Source organism: Prionailurus bengalensis, chromosome D1 (genome assembly GCF_016509475.1).
Source record: "Prionailurus bengalensis isolate Pbe53 chromosome D1, Fcat_Pben_1.1_paternal_pri, whole genome shotgun sequence".
Lineage (NCBI taxonomy): Eukaryota > Metazoa > Chordata > Mammalia > Carnivora > Felidae > Prionailurus > Prionailurus bengalensis.
The window spans coordinates 16758718-16777872 of NC_057346.1; the positions used below are offsets into that span (position 1 = coordinate 16758718).

Here is a 19155-nt window from a genome sequence, read left to right on the forward strand (position 1 = left end):
CTTTAGTTTTTCTGTTGTTAGTATTTACACTTACAATCAGTAACAGTACAGTTACAGTTCAACAAATACCTGAATGGGCTGAGTAATCTCTTTAATTTCTTTTTAATCAAAGGAACAATATGAATTATACTGTGAGATGGGCTCCACATTCCAACTGTGTAAAATATGTGCTGAAAATGATAAGGATGTAAAAATCGAGCCCTGTGGACACCTCATGTGCACGTCCTGTCTTACGTCCTGGCAGGTATGGATCCAAAGCATGCATTTCCCCAGCTGTGTAATCACTCTGAAGAATTGGGGATTGTGTATCCTTTACAGATAAAAAGGATGACCTGGCTTCTGGGGTAGGTTTTAAATTTTTGATTTCTTTTTTCGTCTCTAGGAAATGCATTTCCCAGTGGACAGATCTTGTCAGTACTTTGAGACGTGTCTGTTACCATCTCCTGTTTCCTCCGCAGGAATCAGAAGGCCAGGGCTGTCCTTTCTGCCGATGTGAAATTAAAGGTACTGAGCCCATTGTGGTAGATCCGTTTGACCCTAGAGGAAGTGGCAGCCTGCTGAGGCAAGGAGCCGAGGGAGCTCCCTCCCCAAATTATGATGACGATGACGACGAACGAGCGGATGATTCTCTCTTTATGATGAAGGAATTGGCTGGTGCCAAGGTAAGACTGCAGTGCAAGAGACTGTGACAGACTGCATGCTGAGTTGTGCTTTAAAGCGATAGAGCACCTGTTGACATCGATCTACAAGGGGTCACAGTAGCTTACGTTTACTGAGTATCTGTTATGTGAGAGAGACCATGTTAAGCACTTCCCTTATTTTAACTCCTACAGTCCTATACTCATGTCTCCTCCAAAGGCCAGACATTCCGCCTTTAAGGCCCATGCCCTGTGTCCTAGACAGGGCTTTACTCACGTAGCTTGTTGGAGAAAATGAGGGGAGTATAAAAAAATGGGACCCTATTTTGCTGCTGTGAGGAGAATGCGGTCTTCTTGCCTTCTTTCCTAATTAATGTCGTGGCATTAGAAGGTTAGATTGCGGGGGGGCGGGGGTGCTGAGGCACTGTTAGTAACCAAATAAATGACAACTGGCGGTAGGAAGTATTATGTAGAAACTAAACAAACTGGAAAGGCCCTGGTAAAGAGAGGAAACATATAAAGGCCGGGAAAGGATGGGATCAAATTCTGTAACATGAGTAGGTAGGGTAAAACAGATTCATTCCCAAGTAAGAAGTAAGGCAGTCCTTGAAGATTTTAGCCAATATAGGGCAAACAAAAGCTTCTGATACGCTTTAGGTTCTCTAGTTTAGAGTGTTACAGATCATCGGCAGCTTTCTTTCGTATCATCCCCTTACTGCCTGGCACATAGTAGGTGCTCAGTAAGTATCGAAAGAATGGATTGATCTCTTAAATGATTGTATCCATTGGGTCTCCTCTCTGTTCTTAGTGCCACTGCCTTATTTCAGGCTGTCCTCCTTATCTCTTCTTCCTGCTTCCAGAACCGTTGGTCTACCGTGCAGACTTGACCACCTCATTCCTTTGCCTCATACTCTTGCCCCAGACTTCTCATTACTTAATGGGTTAAGCCATTCTCCTTTCCAGGCACTTTGCCCTTATAATCCTTTCTGCTTTATGTTTTATGGTCCAGCAAGGCCAAACCACTAAAAATCTCTCCATGCTTTTGTCTTGGTGGTTTCTATGTAATTTAGTGGAGATTTCATTTCCTAGGAAACCTTTCCAGACTGTTCCCTGCCTCCTCCATCCACCCCTAGTTCACATGTATTTACGCACATATCTAGGTCTGGCCGGGTGTCTCTAGGACGCTGAATATGTCCGCCATAGAACTTACCACCTTGTAATATTTTATAAATGTATTTCCTGGTATGTTATAAATTCCCACAAAGCAAGAGCCATGTCTCATTTGTAATTTACTCCTCAAAATCGAGCACTTAGTAATTGTTTTGAATGTTTGGGAATTGAAACCGCTTCAGAACAGGATTGATAAATCTGTCTATACTGTATCAGTAATGGATAGTGGAGGAAATCTGGAGTGAGGTGTACATTTTTGGTTTTTTGAAGTGGACAGATTTTTTTTTTTGAAGTTTTGGCCTCTTAAACAGGCTCTTTGGTTCCAAAGTTTTGGTTCCAAACTGCCTCTAAAGCAGTTTTATATTCTTACATAAATTTCTGTGTGTTCATTCATGAAAATCTATTCGTAACTCCTGGAATATTAGGGAAGCTGAATAAAAGGATAGAGAGGTGAACTTTCATGGATGTATTTGTTTGAAATTAAAATTACCCCTTTATGAAATTTTGTAGATGAGTAATACTGTGGAGAAATAGGAATCACATTCAGTGTTGATGTGGGTACAGATTAGCCCATCTTTTTGGAGGACAATTTGACATCTATCAAAATGTGTAATGTTTAAACTAGCAATTTCAGTTTTAGCGATTTATCCTGAATGGGACACCTGGGTGGCTCAGCCGGTTGAATGTCCGACTTGTGTATTCCGCTCAGGTCGTGATCCCAGGGTCGTGGGATCAAGCCCCACGTTGAGCTCTTTGCTCAGTGTGGAGCCTGCTTAAGATTCTTTCTCTTTCCTCCTCCACTGCTTGCACGAGTGCTCTCTCTCTCTCAAATTAAAAAAAAAAAAAGAAAAGAAAAGAAATACTCAGATAAGCACACAAAGATGTGGATGTAGTTATTCTTACAGCATTATCTGCAATAATGAAAAATGAGAATGAATTCACATGTCCAGCAGTAAGAAATTATGATACATCCATGTGCTTGTATTCTATGGCTGCTGTAACAAACGACTGCAAATTTGGCAGCTGAAAACAACACAAACTATTGTTACCGTTTCCAAGAAGGTGGGAAGTGCAACACTTGTGCCGTCAAGCTAAAATCAGGCTGTCAGCAGGTCTGTAGTTCTGTCTGTAGGCTCTAGGGAAAGATCCATTTCCCTTCTTATTTGGATTTGGCAGAGTTTAGTTCCTTGCCAGTTGTAGGATCAAGATCCCTGTGTCTTTGCTGGCTGTCAGCTCCTGCTCTTCCCAGCTTCCAGTGGTCAGCTGCATTCTTTGGATCCTGGACTCCTTTCCTCCTCCTCCTGCCTTATCTCTCAGAGGTTCTCTGCTTTTAAGAACTCTTGGGATTAGATGAGCCCATCCTGATAATCCAGGGTAATTCCCCCATCTCAAGATCCACACCCTTAATCATATCAGCAAAGTTCCTTTTACCAAGGAAAGTAAGGTATCCACAGTTGCTGGGTTTTAGGGTGTGCATGAACATCTTCGGGCTGGGGGACAGGGAATCCTCATTCTGGCTACCACAGTCCACATAGTGGAATCCTCTGCAGAAGGAGTTCAGTTTACATACACTTCAGTGGAAAGCTGTCTCATGTGTATATCTACATATAGATTTTAAAGTTTATTTATTTTGAGAGAGAAGGAGAGAATGTGAGCATGGAAGGGGCAGAGAGAGAGCGAATCCCAAGCAGGTTCTTCAGTGTTATCACAGAGCCCCATACAAGGCTCCATCCCGTGAACTGTGAGATCGTGACCTGAGCCGAAACCAACCGAGCCACCCAGGCGCCCCTAATGTATATTGTTTTAAAAATAACTGTATACTATGTATAGTGTCACCTTATTTTTGTAAAAAAAAAAAAAAAAAAAAAAATGCTTGTAAAAAATTTTCTTAATGTGATCTGTATGAATGATTTTAAATTTATTCATTTAAATAAAAGTATAAATAAAAAGTACACTGTAATAATTCAGATCAAGAAAAAACAGCTTCATGTATTATCAGTTGGCTATTCCATAATTTATTTATAGTCTTTCCTGTTTTAAAAAAGATTTTATTTTTAATTAATCTCTGCACCGAACATGGGGCTTGATCTCACGACCCTGCGATCAAGAGTTAGATGTTCCACCAACTGAGCCAGGTACCTCAGTTTATGTAGTGTCTGTCTGTCTGTCTGTCTGTCTGTCTGTCTCTCTCTCTCTTTTTAATTTATTTTTGAGGAAGAGTGTGTGAGCAGGTGAAGGGCAGAGAGAGACGGAAAGAGAGACAATCCCAGGCAGGCTCTGTGCTATCATTGTGGAGCCTAGGTTGGGGCTTGAACTCAGGAACCTTGAGACCATGACCTGAGCCAAACCAAGAGTTGGATGCTTAACTGACTGAGCCACCCAAGCGCCCCCAATTTACGTAGTCTCTCAATGAACATTTTGTATTATTTCGAGACTTTTTATGCAGGCTGGTGTTCTTTTGCAAGTCTGTCTGTATGATAAATTTCAAACGGTGGGATTGCTGAATGAAAGTGAATGTACGTTTAGACTCTTTGATGGAGGAAAAGATACAGTTAGGGGAGAGGCACAGGGGAGTTTCACAGAGACAGTGCTGTTGCATTTCTTAGATGTACTTACGTAGGTGTTTATTATTCTTTGCATTTGTATGAATAAAATATTTTATGAAGATATTTAATTTTTTTTGTGTTGATACTAAAATTTATCCCCGGTTTTTTTGTTGTAAAATCACTCCCAAAGGTAAATGAGACTAGGAGAGTGCCTGTTTCATCATGTCCTGGGTAGCTGCTGTTTTTTGTTGCTGTTTTATTTTGATTCATTTTTAATACAGTGGATCTACTTACTACAAAATCCAAATGATAAATGCGTGTGGATTTTCTGGTAAGTGTAAAAGAATTGCTAGAAGGCTGACAGAAACCTTGGCTCCCTGCCTCCACCGCCCTCCCTTCAGCTCCTCTGTGTGCCCACTCAGATTTGTTAGTTCTTGAACCCTTCATGCCATCTACTTACACTGCTTTCTTTTGCCTCCTCAGTAGTAGTCTCTGTTCACTTCAGGTGTTGTAGAAAAGGGTTTATTATCTCCCTCCTTCCTCCACCATATCTCCCTATTACATTTGAGTGGTTCGGGGCCAAATCACTATTCGGTGTGTAAGGATTTTGCTCCCTGACTCTCCAAGTAATACGCGACGATGCACTTGCTGTTGTTTTCTCACATGACCTTCTGCTCTTCTTGGGATAATCGCTTTATTTTTATTTCCTTAGTTTTCCGTCTGTACCTGTCACTGCCAAGGCTTACCAAGCTGTCCGATAGCCTCTTAATTCTCTGAATACAGTACGTAGTATATAATATAGTGTAGGACCATATGAGAGTCTTTCACGTTCCAGCCCCAGCCTGGACTTTCTGGGGGTGTTGCAACCCAGCCCCTGGAGCCTTCCTCTCACCCCCGCGAAACCTCCCTCGCTCCTTTCTGTGGAAGTGCCTGTGAAACACGTCTCCCATGTTCCCTCTTTCTTGCTTTACTTCCTTGTTTGGGTGGAGTATCTCTTCCAAAAGGTGAGAGGTAAAATTTTTGAGACGTTTGATACCTTACAGTGTCTTTGTTCAACCTTCAGACGGACTGGCTACAGAATAGTAGGTTGAAAAAGACTCAACTCTCAATGGTTACGGCTTCACTTCGCTTGTAGGTTCTAGTTTGCTGTTTGGTGTCCCCTTTCCCTGTCCCCAAGAAACTTTTAGGTTATTTTCCTTATCCTTAATTCCTTGAAAATGTAAGGGCCTTTTTGGCTTATTTATTTGCTTGTTTGTTGTGGGTTTTTTCCTTCATTGGGCTAACTGTGCAGTAAAACCTTCCTATGGATATTTGTGTCCGTTAGGTCTCAGAAACATTCTTGTTTCATTTCTCTGATAATTTCTCCCCTGTGTTTTTCTCCTTTTCTGGAACTTTCATAGATGTTGAGATAAAAGAACAGTTGTGATGGTGAGACATGAATTAAAGAGTATGATTAGCTCAACCTCTGCACTTCAGGAATGAGAACGAGGATAGATGGCGAGACGGGTTGAAATAGGCTGGCTCAGCCGGGGCAACGAGTGACTCTTGGGGTTGTGAGTTCAAGCCCCATGTGGGGTATAGAGATCACTTAAAAATAAATCTTCAAGGCAGAGAGGGCCTTTCAGATTGGGAAACAACTTGAACAAAGGTGAGGAGGTAGGAATTCCTGAGTTGAGACATTGGGAAAGTGAGTTAGTGTTGGATGGTGTTTTGAGCGACTGCACATTGAAGGATGGCTAAGCTGGTAATGGTGAGCAAAAGGATTTGGTGAGATAAGAAACCAGAAGTTGGGAGAATTGCTAGAAGCTGGCTTTAATAAATCGGGTCTGGGATTGGTGAGCAGAAGGAAAAGGCACATAAAGATACGAGACTCTTCCATGGAGAAATCCGGATACAGCGACTGGCTAGAAACTAATGGAGAAGTGAGAATGAGCCTAATAACTTCTCACTTTCTTAACCCTTGAGGTGCCTGGCTGCTCCAGCTGCATCGCTCATGCACCACTGAGTCGGAGCCCCGTTTCCTCAGGCATGAGTACAGCCGGTAGCTGACGATGAGGGCTTTCTTTGCCCTCGTTTACAAACCACTCAGCGTTAATGGCAGGGCTAAGGGTGTGAACGTTTTTTTTTGTTTTTTGTTTTTGTCATTTTATGCAAGTGCTTGTAATACATATTTGCCCATATTCCATCTGTATTGCTTCCTGGAAGGGAACATAAATGCCAAGTAGCATTTTGTATGAATTATGCATCTCTTTTGATCGCTTACCTGGAAACGCTTATCAGCTACCCGGCACCCTGCGATAGGCACAGACATGTATTGCTTCGACCAGTTTGGCACCTCATATTTTAAGAACACAGATTGATAGAAAATATTAATCCCTTTGAATTGCTGAATTGAAATAACTTGTTTCTTCAGAAGGACGCAAGACGCTTTTTAGCAATCCTGTTGGTTGTTTTCCTCTTAAAACACCTTTATTTATTTATTTATTTCTATCATAACAACCCATGGAGAATGTATCATCTTTGATCTCTTTCATTGTCCTGTGCCCTTAAATGTTTTTTTCCCCAGGTGACTTGTTGAAAGGTTAACGTCTGCTCCTTTCTTTTTTATATGGGCTCGTATTTGTAACCTTGAAAAGATTTTTTTCTCTCCAGGTGAGGATGTGGAAAATTGTAACACTTGTTTTCGGATGTAAACTAAGAAGCTTTTTGTAGCACAGCCATTTTTAGATCCTTGCCTGTAACTTGCATCTGTATGGTGTTTCTGTGATTGAGAGCGCCCTCTTATGGTGACACGGAACTAATTCAGGAAGTCTGAGCCATTGGCCGTTCTAGTCAGTGTTCATCTAGCACTTGCTGTCTACAGCTTTCGGAGGAGTTGAAAGATGCCACTCCGTCAAAACAAGAATAACCTATTAGGAAATTTTATTTGTGTCAGGTGGAACGGCCTCCCTCTCCATTTTCAGTGGCCCCGCAAGCCTCCCTTCCCCCGGTGCCACCGCGACTTGACCTTCTGCAACAGCGGGTGTCTATTCCTTCAAGTGCTTCTGGGCTTGGAAGTGCTTCTAAGGTAAGACGTTATCCGTTTCTACGGTTTTCTGATTCGTTGTTGTGGATTAGTGGGCTTTGTGTGTGTGTGGTGGTGGTTGTTGGGTGTTTTGTTGTTGTTTTTGATTAGTGGGTTTTGACTGATTTGCTTTCATCCTGCGTCCACAGGCAGCTTCTGGCTCCCTTCATAAGGACAAACCATTACCGATACCTCCCACACTTCGAGATCTTCCACCACCGCCCCCTCCAGACCGGCCATACTCTGTTGGAGCAGAAAGCCGGCCTCAGAGACGCCCCTTGCCTTGCACACCAGGCGACTGTCCGTCCAGGGACAAACTGCCCCCTGTTCCCTCTAGCCGCCTTGGGGAATCATGGCTGCCTCGGCCGATCCCCAAAGTACCAGTGGTCGCTCCAAACGCTGGTGACCCCTGGACAGGTAGAGAATTAACCAACCGGCACTCACTTCCATTTTCATTGCCCTCACAAATGGAGCCCAGAACAGATGTGCCTAGGCTTGGAAGCACATTCAGTGTGGATACCTCCGTGGTGAGTCCTGCTTTTGAAATTATTTAGCCTGTTAACAAATATTTGTGGATGGCATTTCATGGGTCGCGCTTTTGTCTACGTTTTGTATAGGATTCAGAAATAATAAAACGTAATCCCTACCCTCAGAAGTATATATACCCTCAAGAAGTGTATTAATAGATCAGATGAGGCATGTTTGTAAATACTGCAGTATGTATGTGGGTGCGTGCGTATGTGTGTATATACGTAGGTATGGCTGGATTCGTGTAGTGTAAATAGAAAACACTTCAGTTTTGGAGAAAGGAGAGGTTATTTCCAAATAGAGCAGTCATGAGGGTTTTATGGAACGAATGGCATCTGAATTTGAAGTGTTCTTTCCCAAGTGGATAGTTTTAAGGTCAGAGCCGCAGTGACACAAATGCTTGAGGTGTGTTGTGGGATTAGAAGTAGGTTAATATGAGTGGAGCAGAAGGTTTGTGTATCGGAGTGGGGAAAAGGTCATGAAAGGAGCGATAATGCTAGATTAGAGGACCTTGAAAATCCCATCAAGGCCAAAAGAATTTGAATTTATTTGGTGGGAAATGAGCATCTGAAGGTTTTAAATCAGTGGAGTGACAGGAGCAAAATGATGGTTTCAAGAGGTACATGTAGTAGCATTATGTAAAATAGATTGCTGAAAGGATAGATTGAAAAAAGGCTAGTAGTTCATTGAATAAGCATGAGAAAGGGGTCCAGACCTGGGCGTGGGGAGGTGTATCTGTTTTTGGGGGGTTTGTTTCTGTATGTACTCAACAAGAAATCTTACCCTTAGAAAGTTTACATTCTGGTGGAGTAAAGACAAAATAAACTTGGTAAGTTAATGAAACACAGGATGTTGGTGCTGATGAGTGCTGTGGAGGAAAATAGCTCAAAACGGGGTTGTAGGGATAGCTGGAGTCGGGCTGAGGGGTACGTGGAGGGATGGGGTACATGGAGGGATGGGGTACAGTTCTGAGCAAAGACCTGGAGCCCGCTGTGCTGATTCTCAGGGAGACCGTTCCAGGATGAAGGGGAAGCCAGCGAGTTTGGGAGAGTCTGAGGAATCACAAAGGGGCTTATAGAGCTGATGCTAAGTAAGCAAGAGAGAGAATGGTCTAGTGCACATTTCATTACCCCGTGTTCTCTTGTGTATGCGAGCGGTGTTATTTCTTGTGTGCTGTACGGATAGTTGAAGGTTAATTAGCAGTATAACTGAATAGTAATGCTGGCAGTCTCCTTCAGACAAATAAAAAGAGAGAATGGTCTGTGAGTAGTGAAGCTGAGGAATGCTGTGGCCCTTCAATGAACTGCATATTTCTTGGTCGCAAGAGAAGGGGGAGAGTGGCTTGCATTTAAGTGGCATCTGTGTGATAGGCAGTCCAATTAGAATAAATTAGACTGGACTTTCTGGTGGCATCATTGTAGGCAGAGGTACAGATATTTAAAATTAGAAATGGTATTTGTGGAGACAGCCAATTTCCTCAAATCTAGAATTGAAACCATAAACCCCATCTCCTTGGCTCTTTTTAGATCTCTGTCTTCCTAACCCTTACATTTAGACTTTCCTCAGAGCCTGAAAGCAGTCCTACTTTTGGTGGGATGCAATAACCCGTACGCACAGCGTTGAGAGTGAGGTGTGTGTCTGTGTTACTGTTCTGGTTATTTTGAATAAGTTAAATAAATAAGAGGAGATACTGAGCTGTGTTAAGAAGGTTCTTTTTCACCACTTTTCTTTCCAGAATATGAATAACAGCCCATTAGCAGGTTCAGAGTTTGAGCACCCCAAAATCAAACCTTCTGCGTCTGCCAGTGCCATTTATTCTCTGGCTGCCAGGTAAGTACTAAAGCTGTATTTCAATTTTTTTTTTTTTAAACATTTACTTATTTTTGAGGGAGAAAGAGAGAGAACGAACACACAACAGGGGAAGGGCAGAGAGAGACTGAGACACAGAATCTGAAGCAGGCTCCAGGCTCTGAGCTGTCAGCACTGAGCCTGATGTGGGGCTCAAACTCACGAACTGTGAGATCATGACCTGAGCTGAAGTTGGATACTTAACGGACTGAGCCACCGAGGTGCCCCTAAAGCTGTATTTCACCGTGGAGTTGGTACTGTTAAAACAGCTCACTCACGGAATTTAGAAAACCCACAGGAGTATAAAGAAAATAAAAATTGATCTGTATTTGTAGCAATTCAGAATTATTATATTTTCTGTTTTGGACTAATTTTTTTTCTCTGTGCATGTTCTCTGTCTTATTGGGCTTAACAATTTTATTCATCTTCTCAAAGAAGCAGTCTGGTTTTGTTGACTTTTGTAAAAACAGTTCTTTTCTTAATTCTTACCATTTTTAATTTTAATTCTTAATTCTTTGGTGTCTTCTTTTTGTGTGTGTGGCAAAAAGACACATGAACTGTACCATCTTGTTTATAAGCGTACAGTTCAGCAGTATTAAATACATTCACTGTATTAAGTACATTATTAGTATTAAATATTAAATTAGTATTAACTACATTCACAACCATCACAACCATCCATGCTCAAAACTCTTCATCTCGTAAAACGGAAACTCTGTACCTGGTAAATAGTAGCTCCCCATCCTTCCCTCCCACAGCCCCTTGCAGCCACCGTTATACTTTATGATTTTGACCACTCTACCACCTGTATAAGGAAACCATGCAGTATTTGTCTTTTTGTGGTTTAACTCACTTATCATCATGTCCTCATTCATGTTGTACAGTATTGCATAATTTCCTTCGTCTTTAAGGCTGAATAATACTCCCCTTGTATGCAGTACCCACCCCACCCTGTGCCTTATCTGCAGGGGTTGCATTTCAAGACCCCCAGTGAATGCCTGAAACCAAGGATAGTACCAAAACGTGTGTATGCTATGTTTTTTCTCTACGTACATACATGATGAAGTTTGATTTATAAATTAGGCACAGTAAGAGATTATCGACAATAACTGATCATAAACCAGGACAATTACAACAGTATGCTATGATACAAGTGCGTGACTGTGGTCTTTCTCCGAATACCGTACTGCACTCACCCTTCTTGGGGTGATGTGAGATGGTAAAATGCCCATGTGACGAGATGAAGTGAGGTGAGCGACGTAGGCACCGTGACGTGGTGTTAGGCCCCTATTGACCTTCATCAGGAGGAGGATCATCTGCTTCCAGACCACAACTGACCGGGGAAGTCAAACCACAGAAAATAAAATTGCAGATAAAGGGTGACTGCTGGACCACATTTTGCCTATCCGTTCATCGGTGGACGGACACTTGGATCGCTTCCACGTTTCAGCTGTTTGCGAAGAGTTTGCCGTGAGCGTGGGGGAACAAGTACCCCCAGGGCCCTGCTTCCAGTTCTTGTGAATATGTACCCAGAAGTCGTATTCCTGGATCATAGGATAATTCTTTCTTTAATTTTTTTGAGACCCTATTACACCATTTCCTGCAGCAGCTCTTGTAGCATTTTACATCCCCACCAACAGTGCACAAGGATTCCCGTTTCTCCACATTCTTGCCAAACCCCTGGTATTTCGGGGGTTTTTGATGGTAGTCATTCTAACGAGGTGGTGTCTCATAGTTTTGATTTGCATTTCCCTAATGATTAGTGATATCGAGCATCTTTTGATGGGTTTATTGGTCATTCACATATCCTCTTTGGAAAAATGTCTATTTAAGACATTTGATCATTTTTAATTTTTTATTTATTAAAAAAAATTTTTTTTAACGTTTTTTTATTTTTGAGACAGAGAGAGACAGAGCGTGAACGGGGGAGGGTCAGAGAGAGAGGGAGACACAGAATCCAAAGCAGGCTCCAGGCTCTGAGCTGTCAGCACAGAGCCCGACGTGGGGCTCGGATTCACGGACCGCGAGATCGTGACCTGAGCTGAAGTCGGACGCTTAACCGACTGAGCCACCCAGGCGCCCCGACTCGTTTGTAATTTTTTAAATTTTGCTTATTTATTTTGAGAAAGAGCACAAGCAGGAGAGGGGGAGAGAGAAGGAATCCCAGGCTCCTTGTGCTTGACAGCACAGGAGCTCGAACCCGGTGAACTGTGAGATCTTGTCGTGAGCTGAGACCATCTGAGCCACCCAGGCACCTGCCTGTTTTTTAATTGGATTGTTTGTCCTTTCGTTGTTGTTGTCGGGTTTTATAAGTTCTCTCTATATCCTGAATGTTAATCCTTTATCAGATGTGATTTGTGAGTAATTCCCTTCCATTCTGTGGGTTGCTATTTTATGGTGGATAGTTTTTCGATGCATAAAATATTTTAACATTTTTATGAAGTGGGGCATCCAGCTGGCTCAGTCGGTGGAGCATGTGACTCTTGATTTCAGAGTTGTAGGTTTGACCCCCATGTTGGGTGTAGAAATTACTTAAAAAAAAAATTGGTCGGGGGGGTTGGTGTCTGGGTAGCTCAGTCAGTTAAGCATCCAACTTAGCTCAGGTCGTGATCTCATGATTTGTGACTTCGAGCCCTGCATCGGGCTCTGTCTGGAGCCTGCTTCAGATCCTGTCTCCCTCTCTTTCTCTGCCCCTCCCCTTCTCATGCTCTGTCTCTCAAAACAAATAAATTTGGAAAAAAAAAATTAAAAAGTACAGTTACAAACCATTGCTTTCTTTCAGCATTTTAAGAATACCCCATTGTTTCTGTTGGAGCATTAGCTCTCAGGCTAATGTTGCTTCTTTACAGGTAGTGTTTCTTTGCATGACTACTTAAGACCTCTTTGTCTTTGGATGCCAGTGCTGTTACTATAATACTTCTAAATAGTTTTCTTTATTCTTCTTAAGGTTTGTAGAGCTTATTGATTTTGTGATTTCATGTTTTAAAACCTGTTTTAGAAAATTTCAAGCCACTCTTTCTTAAAATAGACTGAGCACTGCCATCTCCTTCCCTTCTCCTTCTGTGACCACAGTTACCTGAATGTCCCTCCTTTTTGACCGTGCCTCATACAGCTCTTAGGCTCTCTGCTGTTTTCCTTTCCTCTCTTTACTTTGATCTCAATAGTTTCTACTCTATTCCGGTTTCCTGATCTTCTCTTTTACAGTTTCTAACCTGCCCTGAATCCATCTGTTCAGTTTGTATTTTCAGATACTGTGTTTTAAGCTTCTGGAATTCCCACGTGATTTTTATTTTTATTTTTATTAATTTTTTTTAACGTTTTATTTATTTTTGAGACAGAGAGAGACAGGGCATGAGTGGGGGAGGGTCAGAGAGAGAGGGAGACACAGAATCCGAAACAGGCTCCAGGCTCTGAGCTGTCAGCACAGAGCCCGACGTGGGGCTCGAACTCACGGACCGTGAAGTCATGACCTGAGCCGAAGTCGGCCGCTTAACCGACTGAGCCACCCAGGCGCCCCTCCACGTGATTTTTAAAAATGTACGGATTCTAATTTTCTAATAAAATTCTCCATTCGTCTTTTACTGAACACGTGAAGAGTAATCTTTCAAAGGCCGTATCTGTTAACTCCACCTTTGTCTCTGCAGGTTAGTGAGATAACCAAAGTATCAGTTGAGCCCTTCAGTTACTACCGTCTGCTCAGTTTCTCAGAATCTGCTGGCCTCTAGACACAGTTCAGAGGTTAGCTGCAGCTCCAGGGAAAACTATAGCAGGATTTCACACCTAGTTCTCCCCTGTGCCCTTCTCTGGGATTTTTGGCCTCCCATGTCTTGGCCATCATGGAACCCCAAATTTCTGGTCCCTTTCTCCCTAGCCTGTTGAAACTGCCTTCACATCTCAAGTTCAGAACCCCTGTATAGGGCTGGCTTTAAGGTATCCTGAGTCTTGGCTGCCAGGCCACTCTCCAGTGCGTCCTTTCGTTTGTATTTCATCCTGCTTGTATAGCTGTTTCAGGCAGTTAGATGATGTTCGCGACTGGTCGTGTCTGTAGACATGTAAAGTGTGCGTATGTTTTAAATCAAGGTATGGTTTTAAAGTCTCCCTTTTCTTCACCTTAGCCTTTTATTTTGGGCATTTCTCCCTATCATTAAAAAAGTTCTTTAACAATCCAGTGTGTATAGCAGCATTATTAACAGTAGCCAAACTAGGAAGAGAGCCTAAATGTCCATCACCTGATGAATGGATAAAGAGGATGTGGTAGTACATACACAACGGAATACTACTCAGCCATCAAAAAGAGTGAAATCTTGCCATTTGCAACAATGTGGATGGAGCTAGAATGTATTATGCTAAGCAAGATAAGTCAATCAGAAAGACAAATACCATATGATTTCACTTATATGTGGAATTTAAGAAACAAAGCAGGTGAACATGTGGAAGGGGGGAGGTAAGAGGAGAGGGAAACAAACCACAAGAGACTCTTAACGATAGAGAACAAACTGAGGATTGATGGAGGGAGGTGGGTAGCAGATGGGCTAGATGTGCAATGGGCATTAAAAAGGGCACTTGTGATGAGCACTGCATGTTGCATGTAAGTGATGAATCACTGAATTCTCCTGAAACCAATATTGCAACATATGTTAACTAAAATTAAAAAAAAAAAAAAAAAAGGTTTTTCAAAATAGTCACTTTTAATGGTTATATAGTATCATATAACATTACATATTTAACCATTGCCCTGTTGGATGTTTATTTTGTATAAAACCTCTTACCATAATAAATTTGCTTCATTGAACATCTTCACATAACCAGAGATACATCCAAAGTAGAATTACCAGGACAAGAGATTGTGAGTGTTTTGATGTATCGCCAAGATACTTAATGAGGAAGGAAGTGCAGTTGTATACTTTTATTAACATCATCAACAAAAAGCTTCTAATTTAAAAAGTTTTTGCTTGCACCTTTAATGACCTTTTTCTCTCTATGGAAGTAATACGCTAACGAATATTTAGAAAATAGAGATATGTGACACTGAAGAAATGAAAGTTATCCATAATCTTAACACCTAGGTTCAGACAGTGGTTAGCAACTTGAATAGCTTCGTTGCCATTCTATGTGGGTATGGAATCCTATTGTACATGCGTTTTTTCACTAGGAGGATCTTGAACATCCTAGGACATCATAACATAGTCTCCTACTACAATGATTTTCAGGTTTTTGCAAAGGATTACAAAGCAGCAGAACTGACTTAATCGGAATCTTAGTAGGTAAAGTAGATAAGTACAGACAGGCTGTGGTAGAAGGAAGTAGGCCTCTGAGGCTTCTGCTTGGAACCTCTAAGGCACTGAGGGACCCGGTTGGCTTCAGGTATATTGCTGCGTATGTGGTTCCAAAGTTACTTTATTCAGTACGTTCTTATTTGACCGGTTATCACCTATTTTTTCAGTATCATAAATAATGCTCTAGTGAGTATTCTTGATTATTTCCTTAGGGAAAATTCTTAGAAATGGAATTTCTGAGCCCGAGTGTATGCCTGTTTGGTTAAATATTTTCGCTGAATTACACTCCAGAAAAATTGTACCAATGTCTCATTTCTGAAACTATGTGAAAGTACCATTTCCCTGTATCTTCACTAATACTTGATATTTTTTCTTAATCTTGATGGGTTTTTCCCATCAACAACTTGTTATGAAAAATTTCAAGCATAGAGTCAGGGTGACAGATTTTTACAGTGAACAGCCATATATTCCCCACCCGGGCTCTATTAACATCTTCTTATGCTCACTTACACTTTTTTTTTTTTTTTTTTTTTTTAATTTACATCCAAGTTAGCATATAGTGCAACAGTAATTTCAGGAGTAGATTCCTTAATGCCCCTCCCCCATTTAGCCCACCCCCCCACCCACAACCCCTCCAGTAACCCTCAGTTTGTTCTCCATATTTATGAGTCTCTTATGTTTTGTCCGCCTCCCTGTTTTTATATTATTTTTGCTTCCCGTCCCTTATGTTCATCTGTTTTGTATCTTAACTTCCTCATATGAGTGAAGTCATATATTTGTCTTTCTCTTGCGAATTACACTTAGCATAATACCCTTTAGTTCCATGTACTTTTTGTTTTTAAATCATCTCTGCACCCAGCGTGGGGCTCAGACCTACAATTGTGAGATTAAGAGTTACACGTTACAACAATTGAGCCAGCCAGGCACCCCTCTATATACTTCTGTCCCTATCCATCTGTCAGTCTGTCTTCTTGGGCACGTTTCAGAGCAAATTGTAGATACTAATATGCTTCCACCCCAAAACTTCAGCACGCGGAACACAAAGTAATACGTAGACATAAGAAAAACGTGCAGTTAGATTATAGGGACTGTCGCTCTGTCTTAGGTTTCTGTAACATTTAAGTGTTTTATAATAAGCAGCTGTTGCTTTTATAGTTGGGAAAAAGAAACATGGAGTAAATACAGACAAATCCAGTAGATGCTCCTTATCGAGTGTTTAGGATGTGCAAAAATACAAAGACGAAGGGGGGAGGTACACTCTTTAGCTCACGTTGCCAGCAGCAGTTGTGTGTATGTGTGTGCGCTTGTGCACACGTGCATGTGTCTTGTTTTGTTGATTTTCTCCCCCTGGTTTTGTCAAGTTTCTTGGGTGGGAGGAGGGAGCAGGAGAAGTTTCGATTCCAGAGCTGCTAGGTGAGAGCTTCGGGTGGAATGGCAAGATCCCCAAAGCAGGAGTCAGAAGATGGGAGATGCCATCTCAGAATTGATGCTAACCTACCACTTGATCTCTCTCGATGTCAGATTTTTGTTTTCTAAAGTGAGGAGAAAAGTGATTAAAGTAGGAGATAACCTATGAGGAAGCTTTCAACAAGCTGTATTAGTCTTTGAAACCATAGGTAGATGTTAAGAATTAGCATCTGGCATAGGTTCCTAGCATATTGTCAGAAGGCCACAGCTGCTGCTCGCTTCGTGGCTGGTGAGGGAAAAACTGGCACGCCAGCTCTTGGGCTGGGACCCCAGTTTATTTGGGGACTGAGACGAACCGGCTTCAAGCACTGTTCCCGTGTAGCCCATCTCAGACAAGATAGCTGTGTCTGTGGTCAGCTGAAAGCAAAACTTGAAGTTAGTGTGTTTTGTAATAACGAACCTGTCTCGACCGGGAGAAGTAACAGTTCCCTAGGTGGCATGTGTTTTTCCGTCAGAAGTGAGTTGCGGCCTGTCTCGAAGACTCTCATTTCACATTTGCACGTTTGCAGCTTGTTTATCGTTTTCATTTTCTTTTTCTGTCTTCTTCCTCTCCCAGGCCTCTTCCTGTGCCAAAGCTGCCCCCCGGGGAGCAGGGTGAAAGTGAGGAGGACACGGAGTATATGACCCCCTCCTCCAGGCCTCTAGGACTTCCAAAACCGGATGGGAAATGGCCTTTGGACACAACCCAGAGTTCACGGTACGTTCACGATAGTCTTCTGGGAATTAAGTTGACACCGCTCACCTGCCTAGCTGCTCCCTACGTGATGTTATCCGGCCAGAACGAAAGCAGAAAGACGTGTGGAGCCTACATACCCCAGCGTTTGGCCCCTTGCACCTAGAAGCAATTCCACTTACGCTTCCTCACTGTCACAGTAGTTACAAAACCACACGTCCATTGTGCATCGTAAGAGTCGATCCTGTGCCATTTATTAGTGATCCTGGCAAAAGGAAAATGCTATCTTGATAGACTCAGGGTCTAGGATAGTTAAGAATAGACGAGGCTTAATAAGTTTGCAGATAACAGAGTTCTATTTCTGAAGATCATATGCCACTTTCCTTCTGGTTCAGAGCGTGTGATTGTGACCAGCAGATTGATAGCTGTACATATGAAGCAATGTATAATATTCAGTCCCAGGCGGCACCGGCTGTCACAGAGAGCAGCACCTTTGGTGAGTAGCCATTCTGCTACTTTGAAAATCATTGATGTGCCATTGGAATGAGCCTGTCATACTTGGCTGTTTGAGACAGCTTGATTCTAGGCAGAAACTTCTTTTGAATAATCTTCTTGGCAAAATATCTTTGATCCAGGGGCAGTAAAACCCTCTCCTCTGTTTTATTTCCTGTTCACGCAACTAGTTTCCTTTGTACTTTTTCATCCTTCCAGGGCCTAGAGACATTTGGGTTCTATGGCCTGGGCCCGCAATGCTGGCAGCTCCCTTTTATTTCCTTTGCTTTTTAGCATTGATGAAATTCTTTTGTGTGTGGGTGGTGAATACTCAATTCCCATATCAACTAGCTTACCAAGTTGAAAGTTCAAGAAGGCAGCACACACAGACCCTTTGGCTGGTCTTGCGAGGTGAAACGCCAGTAGAAATGTTGAATGAATACTATAAAATGACACTTGAGTCTTTGGCTTCAGTGGCTGTTAACCCTGACAAGGGTAGCCTTTACCACGTTCAGGAGAGCAGGGCCGCAGTGTCGGTGCAGATTGCGTTTTCTCTGTTCTTTTGTCTCCACCCGCGGGGCCTGCCATGGCGGTCAGGCCCAGGGTAGACCATTGGTAGCTTGCGTGCTGGACATGTGTGAACGAATGAGCTGCGTTAGAAGACGGGGTGTGTGTGTGAGAAGCAGAAGATAACCGCACAACCCGTTCTCTAGGTGAAGGGAATCTGGCCCCGGCCCACGCCAGCACCGGACCCGAGGAGTCTGAAAATGAGGAGGATGGCTATGACGTCCCCAAGCCGCCTGTGCCGGCAGTGCTGGCCCGGCGGACTCTGTCCGACATCTCTAACGCCAGCTCTTCGTTCGGCTGGTTGTCTCTGGAAGGCGACCCCACCGCAAGTGAGTCTCCGGGCCGGCCTGGGTTTGTGCTGAATGGCTGTGTGGCTCCCGGTTTGTATTGCAACAGAGGTGACTGCCTGGTGACAGTGCTTTTGTCACCAGATGTTAAGTCTGTTTTAGTCTACGTGGGAGGAAAGGTGGTCCCGGGGTCTCCATTAGGAAGTTGAACTGTAGTCAGACTCTTCAGGATTCTGCCAGACTTAGAAACAAGGTTGTTCCTTAACCCGTGGCTGCTCCTGGCTGGTGCTAGGTAGGACGTCTGGTTCTTTGGGGTGCGTGTCATGACACCAGTAATGAAGCTTGATGGTTCAGAGCACGCATTCTTGACTTCCGGGCCCTGTCCCATTGGAACGAGGGCGCGCCGGCTCTGGAAGCACACTGAGTGGGCTCGGAGCCAGCTCACATTTGGGCCTTGGCTCTCAGGGGCTGCCCTTGCACCTGTGGCTGCCTGGGAGGGCAGCAGCCAGAGTTGCTGTCACTCTGGAAATTGAAGACTGTGCTCAGGACAGCTGGCAAAAAAGATACATCCAGTTGCCCAAACAGGTGGTGATCCCCAC

At 43.0% G+C, this 19155-nt stretch overlaps 1 protein-coding gene and 1 non-coding gene across 4 annotated transcripts in view; both read left to right on the forward strand.

The window, feature by feature from the left end:
* The window catches only part of CBL (Cbl proto-oncogene), an 84921-nt gene that overhangs the window by 56740 nt on the left and 9026 nt on the right, over positions 1–19155 (forward strand). For all 3 annotated transcript variants that reach the window (XM_043579608.1, XM_043579609.1, XM_043579610.1), the window contains 8 exons: positions 113–244; positions 459–662; positions 7290–7421; positions 7568–7945; positions 9682–9776; positions 17094–17234; positions 17606–17706; positions 18416–18598. In XM_043579608.1, coding sequence (XP_043435543.1) covers positions 113–244; positions 459–662; positions 7290–7421; positions 7568–7945; positions 9682–9776; positions 17094–17234; positions 17606–17706; positions 18416–18598 — 1366 coding nt within the window. The remainder of the gene's footprint in view (positions 1–112; positions 245–458; positions 663–7289; positions 7422–7567; positions 7946–9681; positions 9777–17093; positions 17235–17605; positions 17707–18415; positions 18599–19155) is intronic.
* Positions 9061–9190, forward strand: LOC122484589. Its single transcript, XR_006297645.1, has one exon. It is a non-coding gene; the product is annotated as a small nucleolar RNA SNORA19 (small nucleolar RNA).